The sequence below is a fragment of the Lissotriton helveticus genome, chromosome 3_1 (genome assembly GCF_964261635.1).
Source record: "Lissotriton helveticus chromosome 3_1, aLisHel1.1, whole genome shotgun sequence".
Classification (NCBI taxonomy): domain Eukaryota; kingdom Metazoa; phylum Chordata; class Amphibia; order Caudata; family Salamandridae; genus Lissotriton; species Lissotriton helveticus.
Window position 1 is genome coordinate 1107221249 of NC_136061.1, and position 17204 is coordinate 1107238452.

Sequence of the window (17204 nt, forward strand, 5' to 3'; positions counted from 1 at the left end):
TGTTTGGGACTCCTTTTGTTTTGGATGTCCTAACGCCTCTTAGGGTTTTGTTGTGGCAAGTTATGTTAGTAAAACTTATTGAGCGCACGAATACCCAGAGGTGTCTTGGCACTGAAACTAAAAGTGAAAGTGAAAAAAAACTACATTTATAATAGGTAATTTCTGTGATTCTGCTTTGATTTATGATGGACATTGTTAGGATTATGTGTTGCAACAATAAGGACTTACTTTGTGGCCTCTGGGTCATTCCTTGGATGCTAGGAAAGTATGATAATTATTCCTTAAAGCCATATTGATGCTGATGATGCAGGTAGGTCGCAGTTAGACTCTGGACTGGATTTGAGGTAAGCTCTCAGTATGGTCCTTTTTATCACTGCATCCTCTTTTTGTATTGTTTCTCAATACTTGGCTGCAGAACTACTCCATCCAGAAGATGAGGGAGCTTGTCAGCCCATAATAACTTGAGCCTAGTTTTTCACTGGGTGCTCAGAGTAGCTGGGGAGCACAGGAGGCCGAGTTTGGTGCCATTATTAGGTCCATGTAGATTGTTGGCCTTGGAGCAAAATTCCATATTTTTGAGGATTAGACATCCCACTAATTATTATGCAATGCCACTACACCATTTAAAGAAGATTTTCAGTGAAATGCTTTCATAAAAAGTTACTTTTCAGAAGTGTTCTGAAATGCATATGGTCGACCTCAAGTCTAAGGAGTCTATTTCAGAGATTTAGCCCTTAGACTTCGAAGGGCATCCTAGGAACTTGAATTATATATACAGGCTATCAAATTGAAAGGTTTGAAGTAATGAGTCAGTTTGAAAAGTTAACAGAAATACCTCTTATCTGGGAAATTCGTACCTTTCAATCCACAAAGATGACACATGGCTGCAAAAACAGAGGACTCCATCTCAATGTTTCGGACACCAGCATTGTTGGCTCTCATAAGATAGTCAAACTTCTCTTGACTGGAAAAGGAGCACAATGCTCCATCTAAACGTCCTTGACCTTGGGAAAAAAAATATTTTTCATCAAGTTTGCACTTTAACTTTGTCTTGCTTTTTACATAAATATTAGTATACACCCTCTGAGAATTTCCAAATGAATTACCACATACTTTTTTAAAACAATAAAGTGAGATATTTTCATTGAGACATCGGTCACTATTTACGAAAACAAGTTCAGGATTCTTTGCACAGTTCTGCCGCATAATGAATCAATTTTCCAAAACCTGAGAGTATATGATTTATTTGTCTGTTTCTCCTGATGAAATGCGTTTTTCCCCAACTTGGCACGACAGAAAGGACTTCCCTTTTCAATGAGGCAGCAACATCTCTGGATGGAAACATGTTTGCACATACAATCACAAAATGCAAAACCAGCTTGCTGTTCTAGAATACTTTTAGGCAAAATGGATAAATGTATGAATAACCCTGCCAGTGGAACGGCACGAGCAGTTAACAGAAAGTCCAAAGGGAAATATGTACAGTCTGGAGACCAGAAATATAACTACTTGGCTATGCTACATTCACTACTATTATTATGCTTTCCATCTGTTGACGACTGCAACAGTGATATGTTTCATTATTAAAACAAGATAAACTTCTTCAGTTTGCAATCACTCAATTTTTCCCAATTTTCCAAAACTGAGATTGGGATAAAGAATTATGTCAATTATGTTAGATCTTAAATACAAGGAGGATTCTTTCAATGAATTGCATTTATGCCTCATCTATATTTTTTAGATATAGCGCCTGTTTGGTGATGGTAAGATCAGACTTTGAATTGAAAAACCATTTCATGTTTTGCTAATAACTGTGGTATTGTTCGACAAACTTATGCAAATCTTTCCAACAAAAATGTTCATCCACCCACTTTGGGTTCTTCATGGCAGGTTTCGTACAAAACCAAACGCAAGTGCCAAAAAAATGGGGGTCAGGGTCCTAAAAGAGATATTTCTCCTTCTCACTCTCAAAGGATGCTTGGCCCCTCGAAATAGAAAATAACAGCTGAATGGAATTATTAGCGTTTAAGATGTTTTCTGGTTTGGGCATGAAGAATTTAAATTTGAGAGATATCAGGACTGTTAATTTATGAATCCTTGTGGATTTGCGAATCCAAGGAGGATTTAAAAATCCATAAAAAAAACTTTAGGCAGACTATTGGGCTAAGTAGTTTTTTCTCAGGTTGTCCATTGCAGATTCACGAATCTGCCATTCTTCGATTCCATGGCTTTCACAGAATAAATTCCATTTCGGCCGCCATTAGCCAATGTGGTTCACTGAGCACCATTTGAGAAAAAAAAGAGAAGGGACATAAAGGGGTAGGATAAACGTACCCTGACTCCCGTACCCATGTGGGACATCCCTAAATGGAAAGTCTTGCAATAAATTATTAAAAAGATGATCACCCTCCATGTGTCCCACAGACCCTTCTTGTGCCTCAGGATATGCAAATTGGGTGCATGGCTTGTGAATCTTGATCAAATAAATGGGAAAAAGAATTCTGTGCACTACAGCTGTGTTTGGTCAATGGCCCTGCATGGGGGTTTGGCTACAGGCAGTGAATTGGGCGCAGAACTAAGCGGGATAGGGGACTGTGGCAAACCCCTGATGTGCACTCTTGAAGATCTAGCACACCAGGGGCAGGCCCCACGCTATGGGTTGCGTGCAGAGCCTTTCTGCTTATGCCAACACCCGCTGCACATGTCCATAGTCCATTAATAGAGGGAGTTGGCTACCTGGGTGTTCGGTCAGGCAGAAGACCAGGCATTGCAATCCATAACAACTTTGTATAACCAAAGGCTTTGCTCGGTATACTTTGGCTGCTTGGGGTTATGGGCTCATGGGCCTGGCATCAAGTCAGTCTCTGTGGCTAACCCACATTGTGCACGGTTGAAGGTCCTGGGCAGTAGGTGTTGGCTGCTCATGGTTGGTTGGTCATATGGAACTGGGACATGTGGTATATGATAAAAAAAAACTAGAAATTCATTAGAAAAATCACATTTAAAGTAGAGTTATGGTGACCAATTAAAACAAAGTCTCTTGAAATGTGCAAGTTATTTTTAAGAAAGCAATTCATAACTTGCAGAATTACTGTGCAAACCATAACTTGCACACCAAATGCAATGCTTATAAATTACCCATTGATACATACTGCTGCATCGATCTAGGGGACCAGTGGGCTGTAAATTGAGGAAAAACCCTAAAAGGAACAGAATGCTGTTCTGAGGCTGCTGCACTATCAGTGGCTTCCAGGGTGGGCCTAGTAAGGTATCCTAGTAAAGGGGGTTGGCATGGGAAGGAATAAGCAGAGATAGTTTGATTCATTTGGTAGTAAAGGCTAATAGTTAAACGAAAGTGGCATATCATCAGCATGCTACAGTGACTCAACAGCTTTGATTTGCACAAAAGAAGTCCTTCACATGTGTTTAAATTGGAGTGCGAATGATAAGAAGAGAAATTGGTGATGTTGCAGCATTGGTTTAAAGAGTTGTTGGATCAGATAAGAAAGTGGGGAGATGTAGAACGCTTGTGAGTAAGTAAAGAGTTATTGAGAAGACTGGCTGTAGAGGCTGATGATGATGACATTCCAGAAATTCATTTACTTGAATGGACAGAGGAATACCAATGGAGAAAGTTGCAGAGGAGAGACAACCAACCAGTTCACTTTTGTGTGCCTTGGACCAGTTATGATCTGCAGTCATTCGCTAAGAACTTTGAGTTTGCAGGAAGCCCCAGAAAAATGGTACACAGAACTAGAGAGGAAAACAAAGTTGTCAAAATTATTATGGACAGCATTGTTTTCTATTGTAGTGCCAAATACTTGTGCAACAGTTGTAAGGTGTCTGAAGTAACTAGATACAGGCTCGTAGTGTGCGAGCCTAAAGTTTGAACCTTCATCGTGATGGATAAGTACAAAGAAGTGAAGCAGTATTTGAAGGAAAGGGTATCACCACAATATGAAAAATTGTCATAAATTATGCAAAATACATATACTGAAGATGTGAGTGCAAATATCAATGCTTATTATGAGAGATCAATGCAAGTGTATAAGCAACATAGTGGATTAGAGGATGCAGCGCGGCAGGGGATGCGGTCCCTGTCTTTGCTTTTGTGATGGGGCTGGGTCCCTATATTAGCATTCGGGTGCAACAGTCTGTTACAAGTTGGCAAGCTAAATCCACAGAGGAAATGTTGGCATATGCACAGTATTGTAGTGAATATGCTGTTAGGAAATAGAAGGCTAAGGAAAGGTTGATGAGTTTTTCCAGAAAAATATAAAAATGGGGCAAACCCCCAGCAGAATTGGCAGACAAATTGTTTCTTTATTTAGAATTTTTTTGGCAAGAACAAAAACTTAATTTAAAATATTTTAACAGTTGAAGACCCTCAGAAGTCCACAGACCACAGTTAAGAACCATGGCTTTCAGCGATAAACCTTGATTTGGCCATCCTAACTACTTCTTTCCCAGCCCATATTATTGAGTGTTACCTACACTTTTTCTAGTTAGACTAGAAGACACACTGCAGAGCTCATTATGATATTCATGAAGCTTGGGGTTTCAATCACAATAGAAATATGTAGAAAAACATCTCACATTTGTAAATATTTGAAACACCCACCTTTAAATATCCTAAATTCTGTCAAGATTTTGAATGTCATTCTGTTCAGATTCATTTTGAAACACCAGACCTCAGATTTCATTCATTTTTTCTCCCCTCTAAATATGTGATGATAATTCTGCAGGCAAATAGTTAAAATTCTTCCCAGATCAGATTTAGTGATGTAGATCTCAAATGTACTTTATTATAAAAAAAAAAAGCTCTGCAGAGTGTCTTCTAGCCTCACTTGAAAACGTATAGCTAAGACTGGGCAGGGAAAGAAGTGGTTAGGATGGCCAAATCAAGGTTTATCGCTAAAGGCAGTGGTTCTTAACGGTGGACTCCTGGATGTCTGCAACTGTTTAGAAAATTAAACATTAAGATTAATTCAGTAAATAATAATAGAGAAGCAACATCTAAAACATTTTAATGTTCTATAATGTGGAAGAATTTTAATTTTTAGGCTAAAACTGAAGTTGGTATCATTAGCTTTATTCGTTGGATCAGCAGAGTACACAGGATAGGACATAGCCGGTGGGTGGTCTTTATTGAAGCACCAACAAAAACATTGCATGCATTAGGAGCAAAAAAGGACAAAGAGATATGCTAGTTTTGCCTATCCATCATTAGTAACGACAAAAATAGTTTAGAAAAGCTCACACCTTCCCATCAAAATGTTATATATTCGATTGTGAATTAAATAAAAATCTGTTTTCTGTATTTGTGTATTGTTTTAAGGATCAAATCATTAAAATTGCTTTGGCTGGCATCCCGAGCTTTCCTTAATGATTTGTGTGTGGGACTCGGAACCCAGTAATGATTCAGTGGGGGGGTCCACAGAATTCAAAAGGTTAAGAACTGCTGGCCTAAAGTGTTCAGTACATTACTTGGTGACATCTATGCTAGTCCTGTAGCAACTAAGTATCAGACTTATTCAGTGGAAATTATTCTACGCTTTCCATGACAAAACAAGCAAAACAGCACAATCTGTAGAGAAGAGAGCGAAGTATCCCAAATTGCAAGAAGCAAATGCATACCAAATACATATATTTGTTTAATGGAGAAACTTAGAAATATATTGAATCATCATCAGTAAATGTCAATCGAAAATGCTAAAGCTAGATATAGAACCTAGCATAGAGATGATTGCTTTTGGTAGGCCATAACGATAACTGATATTTATGGTCCTGAGTGTTGCTTAGTATACTATTTTATTCAACTGGGATAGCCAAGATTGTCCTCAGTTACAAGAGGAATGGAGGGAAAAGTTGGCATGGAGGGTGCCGGAACAGGTGGCCCTGACTTTGACTAGAATGCATAAATGTAATCTTACATGAAACAAGAATGTCACCAAAGGATATTATAGCACCTATATTGCCCTTAAAAGGACAATTTATTGTGAATTGTAGTTTAGAGGGCAAATTATTTATTAGTTAACTTACTGCAATTGTTGACCGAATGTGTCAAAGAAGATCTCTGTACTCCCTATTAAAAGTAACATAAAAAAGAATTGCAGACTCCTACAAATTGGCCTGCAATGGTGGTGACAAAATACCATTCTTGGGCTTCTGACAACAGGGCAAGTTAATCAGTCAAAGTTTAGCTGGCACATGACTCAGAATGGAACAGAAGACTAATCGCACACCTGGAGGAAGAATGAGGTTTTCAAGTTCCTACTAATTTTGAGGACATCAGTTCTGGATTGAGGTGGTGGGGTGTTCCACAATAGTAAGCCCTAAGCCCAGAGATCTTTAGGCAGATTTCATTTACATGGATTGTTTATGGATAGTAGATTGTGCTTGCTGGCTTAGACTTCTGGGTGGTTTAGTCAGATATTGCAAGAGGGGCTATGCTAAGAATGTGAATGAGACAATATATTTATGTACAATAATTGAATGGGAATCAATGCTAAGACTTGATCGATGTTGTGATGTGGTCAAGGGATCCCAGGCCGAATAAAAGATTGGAATTTTGATAGTGATTTTTTACAGAGACCTGTGTAGATAGCATTGCAATAATCCAGATGCAAGAGTAGTGAGGTTATTTGAGACAGGTGATGTAAAGCCACAACCCCTCTTTGCGGACTAAAGTGGTGAACGTTTATTTAGAGGTTAAATTTACTTGCGGAATAACGGAACCCTCATCAATATATATGTACTGGTCTGGAGGATAGTGGGTGGGGGAGCAGGATCCCCAGGGCCAAATAGCAGAATTTGAGTGTTCTCAGGATTCAAGGAAAGACAATTTTGCTGCTTTCAGCGATGTTCGTGTGATAGGCAATTAGTGACATTCAGTAGAACCCAAGACTCATCTCCTAGATCTGGGTATTCCTAGTATTAATAGGGTATATTATGTTTCAGTGGACATGGAAATTGATAGATTTAGTGAGTCTTGCGATCATTATCTGATATTCATATTTATTGTTGTATCTCTAAATATCATATAACCAAAGTGTCATAGTAAAAAAAGAGCGTAATCCTACAGTAATATGGTGTGCACAAGCAGGTCATCGATGTAGGATTAATAAAACTTTGAAGGAATGGTTATTGATATGAATATTATTTATGTATTATTATACTCATTTGTAGTGCGCAGCGAATCATCCCCAGGGGGATCTCTCGGTGCTGGAGAAGCAGTTACCTAATTGGGGACAGAACTTAAAACAGCCAGGTCTTGAGCATCTTCTTAAATTGAGACCAATTGGCACATGCCCGGATCTCATCAGGAAGACTGTTCCAATGGTCATTGCCGATCATAGGTGGCCTCCTAAGTTGCATCTGCCAGCTCCATGTGCCGGTTTCCTTACACCAACGGAAAGAACTCCTTCTGAGCCATAGGACTTACTCAATTCTATCATTTGAAACCCTTTGTGGCAAAGATTCTGGGAAGGCCAGCTTGGTTCTTTGTTAATCTCGCGTGTCCATTCTTACACCAGCAATACTCTCCCTCTTGGTGAAATGACGCGCTACCTGATGTTCAGAAAAGCACTTAAAACTTGCACTTCCCCTCTATGATGTGTGTTATTTAGCAAATAACCCTAGGATAAGGATGCCCTTTGGAATATGTGGGATGTACAAATTCAATAAATACATACAGTTATAAAATACTGTGATGCGTCAGACATGAGGGTCAGGGGCATTTGAGAATCTCACGTCTTACGTTGAGTCATGATAGAGTTAACTCATCTGCAACTCAAACAAAGCTAATTCAAATTCAACCTGCACAGCCACTGACACCACAGAGTTACTAGCAACTTCCATCCACTAGAGACTAACTGAGTAGCTAAAAAACATTTGTGGTTAAATGGTGGATTTTACATTGTTGGCATCATGCACTCCATATAAAATACTATATTTCTACTTATTCCCACCTTCAAAAGACCGCACATTACAATATACTAAAAACACGAAATTATCTAATGAGAACGTATTTAATCCGGGCACGGACATAGCTATTTAAAAAAAATCAATGGGAATGTTTACTGATGCAGGACCTATGCTATCCGCAGCAATATTGTGAACAGATTTCCCACCAGTGGAAAGTATCTCAAATAGGAAAAGTAGTATTCTGAGAAATGATGAGGTGGAAATATTTAGAGAAGAGCAACTTCTTTAAGCAACAACTTACTGATAAGTGATCATAAAATATCAAAAGCAGCAAATGTTTAGTATTAAAAAACAATTCTGAATACAGTAAAGTCTCTTGAAGAAATAAACACTAAGGGGCAGATCTACAAGAAAGTGCCGCAGCGTGGCACCGCAAGCCCTTTGGCTGCGCCACGCTGCGGCACTTTCAGAGCACAGGAATGCGACATATCTACAATGATATGTTGCATTCCTGTGCTCTCCCAGCGCTGGCGCAGAAACAGCCGCCATACGCCGGAGCAGGCACCCTTGCACCGTGGTGCAAGGATGATTGCCCCATGGGGAGATTGCTTTTGTGAAGGAAGGGGCCCCTTCCTGCACAAAAGCAATCACTGCCGGCAGTTTCCTCTTTCAATGCGTGCTGTAGAATGCAGCACGCATTGGAAGAGGAAAAAACGAGGAGAAATGAAAACATTTCTCCTTGTTTCGCTTGGCTACGCCACCCCTATGGTGGCGCAGCAAACTGACGCATTTCCAGGTTTACGATTTCTCATAAATCTGGAAATGCATCAGTGGATAAGGTTGTAGCGTGGGAACACCCACTGCAACACCCATGTCCCGCCCATAACACGCAAAGTGCTGCGTGAACAGGGGCGAAATTTACATATGTATGTCACTGTAATAAAAAAAAAAAAAAGAAATGTTTCAAGCGGAAATATCCAGTATAAGGGAGGGAAAAAGATAGATTAGAGATTGGTCAACGTTTTTTAATTATTCATCTTTTGAAAAGGCTACCAACATTGTTCACTCTTCTAAGCCTTTTTAATTGGAATTATAATTTACAGGGCCTTAATCCCCAGTGAGCAATTCTGATTCTAGAAGCTGAGTGGAGCAATGTGAAGAGATTTGGTAGCGTCATATAAAAAATGCACATAAAAGCAGCAGCTTCACAACCCTTGGTGCTCTCGTTTTAGCTATCAATTACTCAGTGGATCTAGCCCACCTGAGACCAGCAGTAGAGGTCCCTGTGGGGTGGCCCATGACGAAGGCATTTATTCATCACAGTCACAACAAAGACAAACCTTTTTTTAAAACAGTAGCACTCATAATGATGGCCAGTTCTGTTATTAATTGTCATGCATACAAAAATAGTTTCTAAAAATAGGAGGCAGTGGTTTAGCTTCGAGCCCCCGAAGTAAGTAAAAAACAAGCCTTGTCAAAGCAATTAGGTATTGTGTCGGCCCTAGAATTATGTTTGGACATGAGGAATGCAAACATTTATTGTTGGGGGAAGCTGCCTGGCCCTCATTTCCCCACCCTCCAAAAGGCTAAATCACAAAATATATGTTTAGTTTAAAAAAACTAAATTACCATTGCAGCCACTGGTGCTTAACAGAGCTACTTTGTATGTGAATGTGCTCCTTGTGGAAGGGCACAATGCCATCTCTCACAGTGAAGGTAGCCAGTGACTAGAGTGGGTTGACCCGTTGTTCCATTGTTCTATGCTGCAGTAGGTGGAACAAACATGTGAATGACACAATAAAAGGCCAATGGATGAAGAGGGCTGGCCCCGGTAAATAAGTATATTATTATAATATAATTCAAGTAAAATAAAACGTCTTTGATAATGTCAGACCTAAAAGGAGCCCTTTGCTCCCCACAGGCCTAGATGGGGTGCAGCAGGGGCCTCATACCACTGGACGCAGGTGCCACTGTGACTGCTGCACTAATAAGAGCTACGTCACAGATGAAAGGGGCGTGGTTTGTGTGTTTGGTTCAATTTCCTACAGGGCCCCTTGTGGCTGACTATGCACTTACTATGCCTACAAATTGCACTGTTACATTGCAATAAATGACAATAAAATCATTCTAAAAAATTGATAGCGTGCAAAGTACTGCCGTAAGGGATGGCATTATCTGACAGACGCGAGCTTTTCTTTTACTAAATAAATGGCAGACGTGAGCGAGGTACCAATTTTCATGATCAAAGCAAGTGCTAGTAATTAATAAATGATGCAGCTTTCTCTGCTTTTTGCTTCTATAAATATAAACCACGCTACCAGAGTCCCAGTGGATCACGGTCCCTTAGAACCAATCAGCTCACAACTAGTATTGAAACCCTGAAAGACAATAAGATTGTAAAATGTAGGAGTATTTTTTCTCTTTAATCTCGTTTGTTCGTTTCTGGACATTCATGAACCAGTCTGGCTCTGCAAGGTTTCAGGGAAATGTTGAGACACCCGCAGATGCATTTCCTGGTGAGAGCCCCCCACCGCTACCACCAATGCAGTTAAAACAGCCTCTAAACCCTATGAATCTGTGTTGGATGGTTACCCTCACACTTTCTCCCTCACCGCCCTTCGATATCGTCACCCTTCAATGAATGTATATCCTCTAAATCTGCTCTATGCACTCAAGCTTACTGCACCCGTCTAGCAATGCAACATTTTGCATTGCCTCTATGTAATCGACTGACTGACGATTTTTACAATGAGCTTCTGTGATATTATGGAAGCCACGTCAGATAGAAGGGCTTCACTGGTCAATACATAAACACATTAATTAATTAATAAATATGACCTTTCTTCGGCATGAACATATTTAAGATAATTGATAAAGCCATCTCACAGCCCCTGAAATGAATAAACTCATTTTATATAGGCCATTAGTCCTATACATTCTAAGCAATTATGTTTTGTCAGAATATGTGCTTTATGGACCTTCTATGGGAAGGCGTTTGCACCAGAAAGACACCACAGGGCATTATTTTGATAGTGGAAAAAGTGTTGAAACTGGTCGTCGAAAAGAGACAAGGCTTTTGTAAGAAACTGGTATAGTGCTTGTTCCGTTTTGAAAATGGATTTTGTACCAAAACAGACTAGCTCTTAAAAAATAACTGAATCACTGAGTATTGTCTCTGTGTCAGTTATCCTCTGTTCACATTTATATACGTTTTAATAGGGGTGGGTGAAATGTATATAGTTTGTTTTCGAGTAATTATGGAAAATCTACACGAGACTATGTGCAATTAAGCCAAATCTGGAATTTAGTGCTATATTCTGGAGCAAAATGCATCCTAATGTCCAATAAGCTGTACACTTAAAAAATAGCACAAAAAAACAAGTTCTGCAAACAGCAGCTGGTCAAGTTCTGGCTGTTCACGTTCCCATGCTATAATTTTGCATGCCGTAATTATGCGATGTGGTGCAAGTTTGGGAGTTTCGCATTAAAGCTTAATGTAAAATTCTCAAAATTATACAGCTTACGCAGGTGATGGAGCAAGAATTCAAAGAAAAGAAACTTGCTCGAATCAGCATCTCGTTAACAAGCTACTAACAAACAGAAAGAGAAAAGAAAATTAACATACACGCGACATTCATACATGGGGGAAAAGGTTTTCGGTTTGCTTAAATAACAAAGAATAATTTGTTGCGTAACTGAAATCCCACTTGAAACCGAAAAACGTCTTGCGCATGTGCGAACTAATACTGCGTAATAACCATGTGAGAGGGAAACCTCTCACGCATGGAGTCACTAACTGTGGGCCTCGAGGTACCGCGTGCCTGGCATATGCTTGCCTGGATTTAAAAAGAGTTCTCGCTGCTAATTCTTTTGCTTAACAAAGAAGAGGGTGGTGAACAGTAATAATAACACATTTGAGAAAACAACATCTGTTTAGGATTCTATTATTCATAGTGTGTGTTTGGGCCTGATGCGCTAAGCCAAAGAAAAGATGGCGGTTGAGACAACACAAGTTGAGTCTACACACTGAAAGTTTTGGAGTGACCTAGTGACCTTATCATTGACCCGCTGCCAGGAACCAAGAACGAGATGCCTGGGAACGTTTCTTAACTGAAGAATTATATACATTTCTATCTAATCGATGTGTGTGAAAGGAAGTTTTTCTGGAATATAAATAAATTAAATGGGAAGGGTTTACTAGACAAAGAATTAGTTAAGAAACTAAGAATAACAGCATGAGGTGATGACAACTCCCTTGCCCTTGCCCAATCGCAGACCAGGATTCACGAATACTTGCAACTTTTAACGGTGGAACATGCAGAATTAAAGAGTATAACTTGAGTGACTAAAAGTTGATTGTGAGGTGACGTCAATGCGGAGTGAGGAGTGGGCGAGAGCTGCTGCTGGAGAAAAACAGACTGGGAAGATTCAATACTGAAAGACAGCCTAATTAGATTGAAGAATTGCGGAAGAACATCAAGGAGGGAGAGAGTGTAAGAGAGGGATGCGCTCCAGTGTGTTGGGTTCTAGAGAAGTGTAGTAAGAATAATCTTATCCTGCAACTGTCCTATAATCTTTGTCTCCCGAGTCTTTATCAGGTGACCTCCACCAATCCTTTTGGCCAGGGGTTGGGTTTCCCATTTCACCACTCTGCAATTACGTTCCGGTCTTAAATTTGCATAACTTTTTTGCAAATGTATGATATATGATGTATTTTGTCTCTCCATCTATCCACTCCAAATGCATTGAATTATTGAATAGATTAGAGGCAAAGATGGCGTCCACAGGTCGGACTTGTGAGCGATTTGCCCCTCATGAGGATTCCCCTCACTTAGAGTAAACTCTAGTAAGGAGGTCAGCGGAGGGAGAAGTAAATGGTACTTTGAAAAAAATGGAGTTTAAAAAAGTAAAAATGCTACAAAACAAAAAAGCGAGAAACTTACACTAAACAACTACAGCTCACCTGAGCTGATGGGCTGGAAAGCTTGCGGGAGGAGTGCCGGTCAGCTGAACGCTCGGACGACTAGAGGAGGCACCGTAGCTGAGACCGCTGCTGTGGATGTTGGATTGCTTCTGTGACTGGGAGCTGGAGTCAGAACGGCTGTGCAGCGTATTTGAGGCTCCGTGGCTGCTGGCTGGTTGACAATGGAATCGGGATACACCGGTGACAAACAATTATAGCTTGCCTGCAGTGACGAGGCTGGAGACACTACAGAAGGACATGCCGGCCAGCTGGATATTCGAATAACCAGTGGCGACGTGGTAACAGAGCTCACAGCTGTAGATTCTTGCTGGCTCCCGCGTCTGGGAGTTGGTGTCAGGAGCAGTGGGCTCGAGGCTACGTGGTGGATCGCTGAGCAGCAGTGGAGTAAGGGTAATGCGCTGCTTATCTCATTTCTCTTGTTACCCAATTGATTACTAAAGACGGTAAAGCTAAGAGCTAATAGCGATCGGCTGCTTTTTGTGGCTCGAATATCTGACAAGTAGGTAATTATAGCAGAGACTCTTTGCGACTAAAGGGGAAAAAAGAGCTACCTATAAGAAAAGAAACACTACTGTTGGGCACTGTTTTGTAGCAGTGACGAAATAGGAGAGTAGTGGAAGCTGTGCCAGAGGGCTGCCTGCTGTGGAGATATACCTCAGGCAATATACTGGGGCAACTAAACACGCCTTACAATGAATATGCCACCAAAGTCAGTGCGTGGAGGTATGTCAGGGACCTCAACTTGCAGCAGAAAAGCAGGTTATTGAAACTGGGTGAAGTAATATGAAAGCTGCTCTGCAGAGGTCAGTTGGAGTTCTGGACACCTCGGTGCTGGGGGACGAGCACAATATGGGTCCTAATAAAAAGAAAGTTCCACAAATGTTTGCAGCACGGAGTAGGAAAAAACAGATGAATGCCAATGGTGGGAAAGCCAAGGCTTTACAAAGCAGTGCCACGAAAGATGACGAGTGAATAAAAGGAGCAAGTACAATGCAACTGATAACCATGGTGGCCGACCAAGCAGAGAGGCAGAAAGAGCAACCTCAGAGTGATCCAGAAATGCATTTCACAGCATCAGAACGGGAAAATGGTCAGAAGGTTTGCAAGACCGATCATTTGCAGGGCAAACAGTAGAAGAAAAAGAGGATGAAGAAAATGAATCAGTCGGTAATAGAGGGAGCGATCTGGGAGAGAAATTCTATTCCCTCTCTGAACCTTCGGACTCATCAGATGAAGATCAAGTGGGAGGAATCAAAGCAGGGTCTTTGGATAGGTCAATAGTGAGCCTTGGTAGTGAACTAAATCTGTCCAATCTGGATGTCACTATGGTGCAAAAGAAAGATCGCAATCTAGAGAAGGCGAAGTTAACGCAGTCTGGGACAGCCAGGAGCCTTATGTAGGAGATATCACTCTCCCCGGAAACTACTGCAGCAGGGGATAAAGGTGATGACCAAAGTGCCAATGGTGCAACAGTCAAATCCGAGGAAATATCACTGGCTTCAATATATCAGTCTATAGTAGAACAGAGAGTGGAAACATGTACGGAAAATCTCAAGACACATACAGCATGTCGCAAGTTGCAAAATACCATCAGGAGGATAGCCAAAACCTGTAACGAATTCTCGGAGAGAATAACTGAAGCGGAGGGCCGCATATCGGAGTTAGAGGATGAAATGGTCGCACACAAAGCCACAATGAACACTATTACCTCTTATCGTGATGGATCTAGAAAAACAACTACGTAGGAATAATCGCATGATACTGGCCATATCAGAAGGGTTGGAAGGTATGGATGTCCAAACATTGTGGGGGAATTATTCTCGGAAGCCTTTCCTGAACTATCAATATGGGTCTGAGTCGTGAGGTGCAAAGAGCCCATAGGTTTCCATTTAAGCAGGTTGTTGAAAAAAAGGGACAATCAGAAATCAGACCTAGGGCGATTTTAATATGCTTAAATAATTTTTGGGCTCGTCAGGCCGTGTATGATAAATCCGGACCCAATAAGAAGCGGATGGGAAAGGGGGTACACTTTTTCGTAAGACCCGATTTCTGCCATCACACTGTTGAAAAGAGGCGGCAGCTGCGACAGCTTATAATCCCTTTTCAGAGCAAAGGTACACTCACTTTCCTATTGAATCCCGCAACACTGAAAGTGGTATACAAGGGCCAAACATGCTTTTTTGTGTCAGAAATCCAGGCAAAATAATTATTGGATACTATTTGAGCAACCATAGGGCAGATATGTAACCCTTTCGGGAGAAGTACTAAGTTGAATAGTATAGAGATGTATACGCAGAAGTTAAGGAATGTTTAATATATATGTATAAGGATTATGAATAACTAATCTTGCTCGAATAGATTGTTTATTATAAGCTGATAAGAAGTGAGGGGGTCTGAGAGGCCAGTCTCTCCCCATCGCAAGGGCTATGTGCCCTTTTGCCTCTGAACTGGGGAAAGGGTGGGGCGGGGGCCTGGGGTGGGATGAGAACAGGGCTGGTTAGGGGGGTAGTAGGGATGGAGGGTGAGTGGGGTATGCACAGGGGGCTAGGGTTGGAGGAGGGCTTGGGGGCAAGGGGTAGGTTTGGGGGGAAGAGAAAATTGAAAAAATATGGAAATCAGGAGTACATAATGGAAAAGGGGAAGAAGGGACAATGAAATATGATAAGCAATGGCGAGCAAAAGCAATAAGAAATATAGATGGATAGTTTGCAGATTTGCACATTTAATGTGGCTGGCTTGAATGACAAGAAAAAGAGAAAGGGTTTTTCAGATTCTTAGAATGGTAAACCCAGATGTGATCTGTCTCCAGGAGACGCACACTCACTGGAAGAACGAGGATCTGCTGGAAATTAGGGGGTATATTCTTGCAGTGTGTTCCACACAAACTACTATGATAAGGGGAGTGGCTATATATGTGAAACAGAGTGCTGGGGGGGTTATCCGCACAATGGCAGATAAATGGGGACACTGGACTATAATAGAGTTAAATATGGGGCTAACTGTGGTCAACAAATATGGGTCCAATTTAGATGATGAAGCCATTTGGGAAGAACTGGAGGTGGAATTGGCTACATGGTCACAATCATTGATTATATGCGGAGATTTTAACATACATATAGAAGCGGATGCACAATTGCAGAGTCAGATATACTCAGGGAGGAAACCAAAAGTATACAGAGCAATAAATACATTCAAGGAAACTCATGGACTGATCGACGTATGGAACGAAAAGTAACAAAAAGACCCTGGGTATACATATTTCTCCCATCCCCATAGGAAATTCGTTAGACTTGATTATTATCTTTTGGCATCTAGTCAGTTGCCGAATCACCTAGATATCAGGAAATTACCCCAGCTTTATGCCGATCATAATCCTCTGGTGTTGAAAACAAAAGCTATGGCTGATAGACAAAAACAGAGTTCATGGTCTTTTGATAAAAAACTATTAGCTGACGAGGGATTCTGCTCCTATATTAAACAATGGACGGTGGAATTCTTAGACTGCAACAGATACAGCGCAGCTCGTGCGACGGTTTGGGATACTTTTAAGGCCGCTTTCAGGGGCAAAGTAATAGGACATACAGCTTGAATACGAAATTAGCGGAAAGCCGAAATGGATCGCCTGATTAGGAAATTGGAAGCTGAGCATGTTGTAATAATAAGAAAGGGGGATGCGGAAGAGAAATTACGGGAGCATATACTAAAGCTAGCGGTAGATAAATCCGATATTAATATGCACTTCCAGGAGAAGGTGGCTCAAGTGTTTCAGGCGTATAAGGGGGAAATGTATGAATACGGGGAGGCAATAGGAAAAACACTGGCACATGGGATAAGGCAAAAAAGTACTCGAAATAATATCTTGAAAATTAAGAATAATAAAAGGTCAAATAGTGGAGGGCTTCGAGAAGATAATGGAAGGTTTTTTTTTTTTTTTTTTTTTTTAATTCTTTATTTTAGTAGTAAAAACAAACACGGTCAGCAAGTTACATCATATTTGGGTCTGTTGCGGCACCAATGATACATTGACATTTTAGTATATTCCTCACATTCAAAGCTATAGAGAAATCAATTTTATTCTATGTCTTCTGAGCCAGACTGTGGGGCATACGGAGGCTTGCAGATGTTTCCCCTAAAGTCATTCCCGCATGTCCATATTTCCCCCCATTTTCGAGGGCACCCTCTTGCTGCGTACACAGTCTTTTCTTGCAGCATACACCAATCCATGTCGCTTTGCCAGTCTATAAGTTTCGGTGGATTGGGGGCACCCCACAATCTAGCAATGTTCCTCTTTGCC

At 40.9% G+C, this 17204-nt stretch overlaps 1 protein-coding gene across 3 annotated transcripts in view; it reads right to left on the reverse strand.

Annotated features, from left to right (window-relative positions):
* The window catches only part of UPP2 (uridine phosphorylase 2), a 256997-nt gene that overhangs the window by 11889 nt on the left and 227904 nt on the right, over positions 1–17204 (reverse strand). For 2 of the 3 annotated variants that reach the window (XM_078683860.1, XM_078683858.1), the window contains one exon: positions 858–1004. The exons of the other annotated variant lie outside the window; for it this stretch is intronic. In XM_078683860.1, the coding sequence (XP_078539986.1) occupies positions 858–1004 (147 nt within the window). The remainder of the gene's footprint in view (positions 1–857; positions 1005–17204) is intronic. 3 annotated transcript variants of the gene reach the window in all.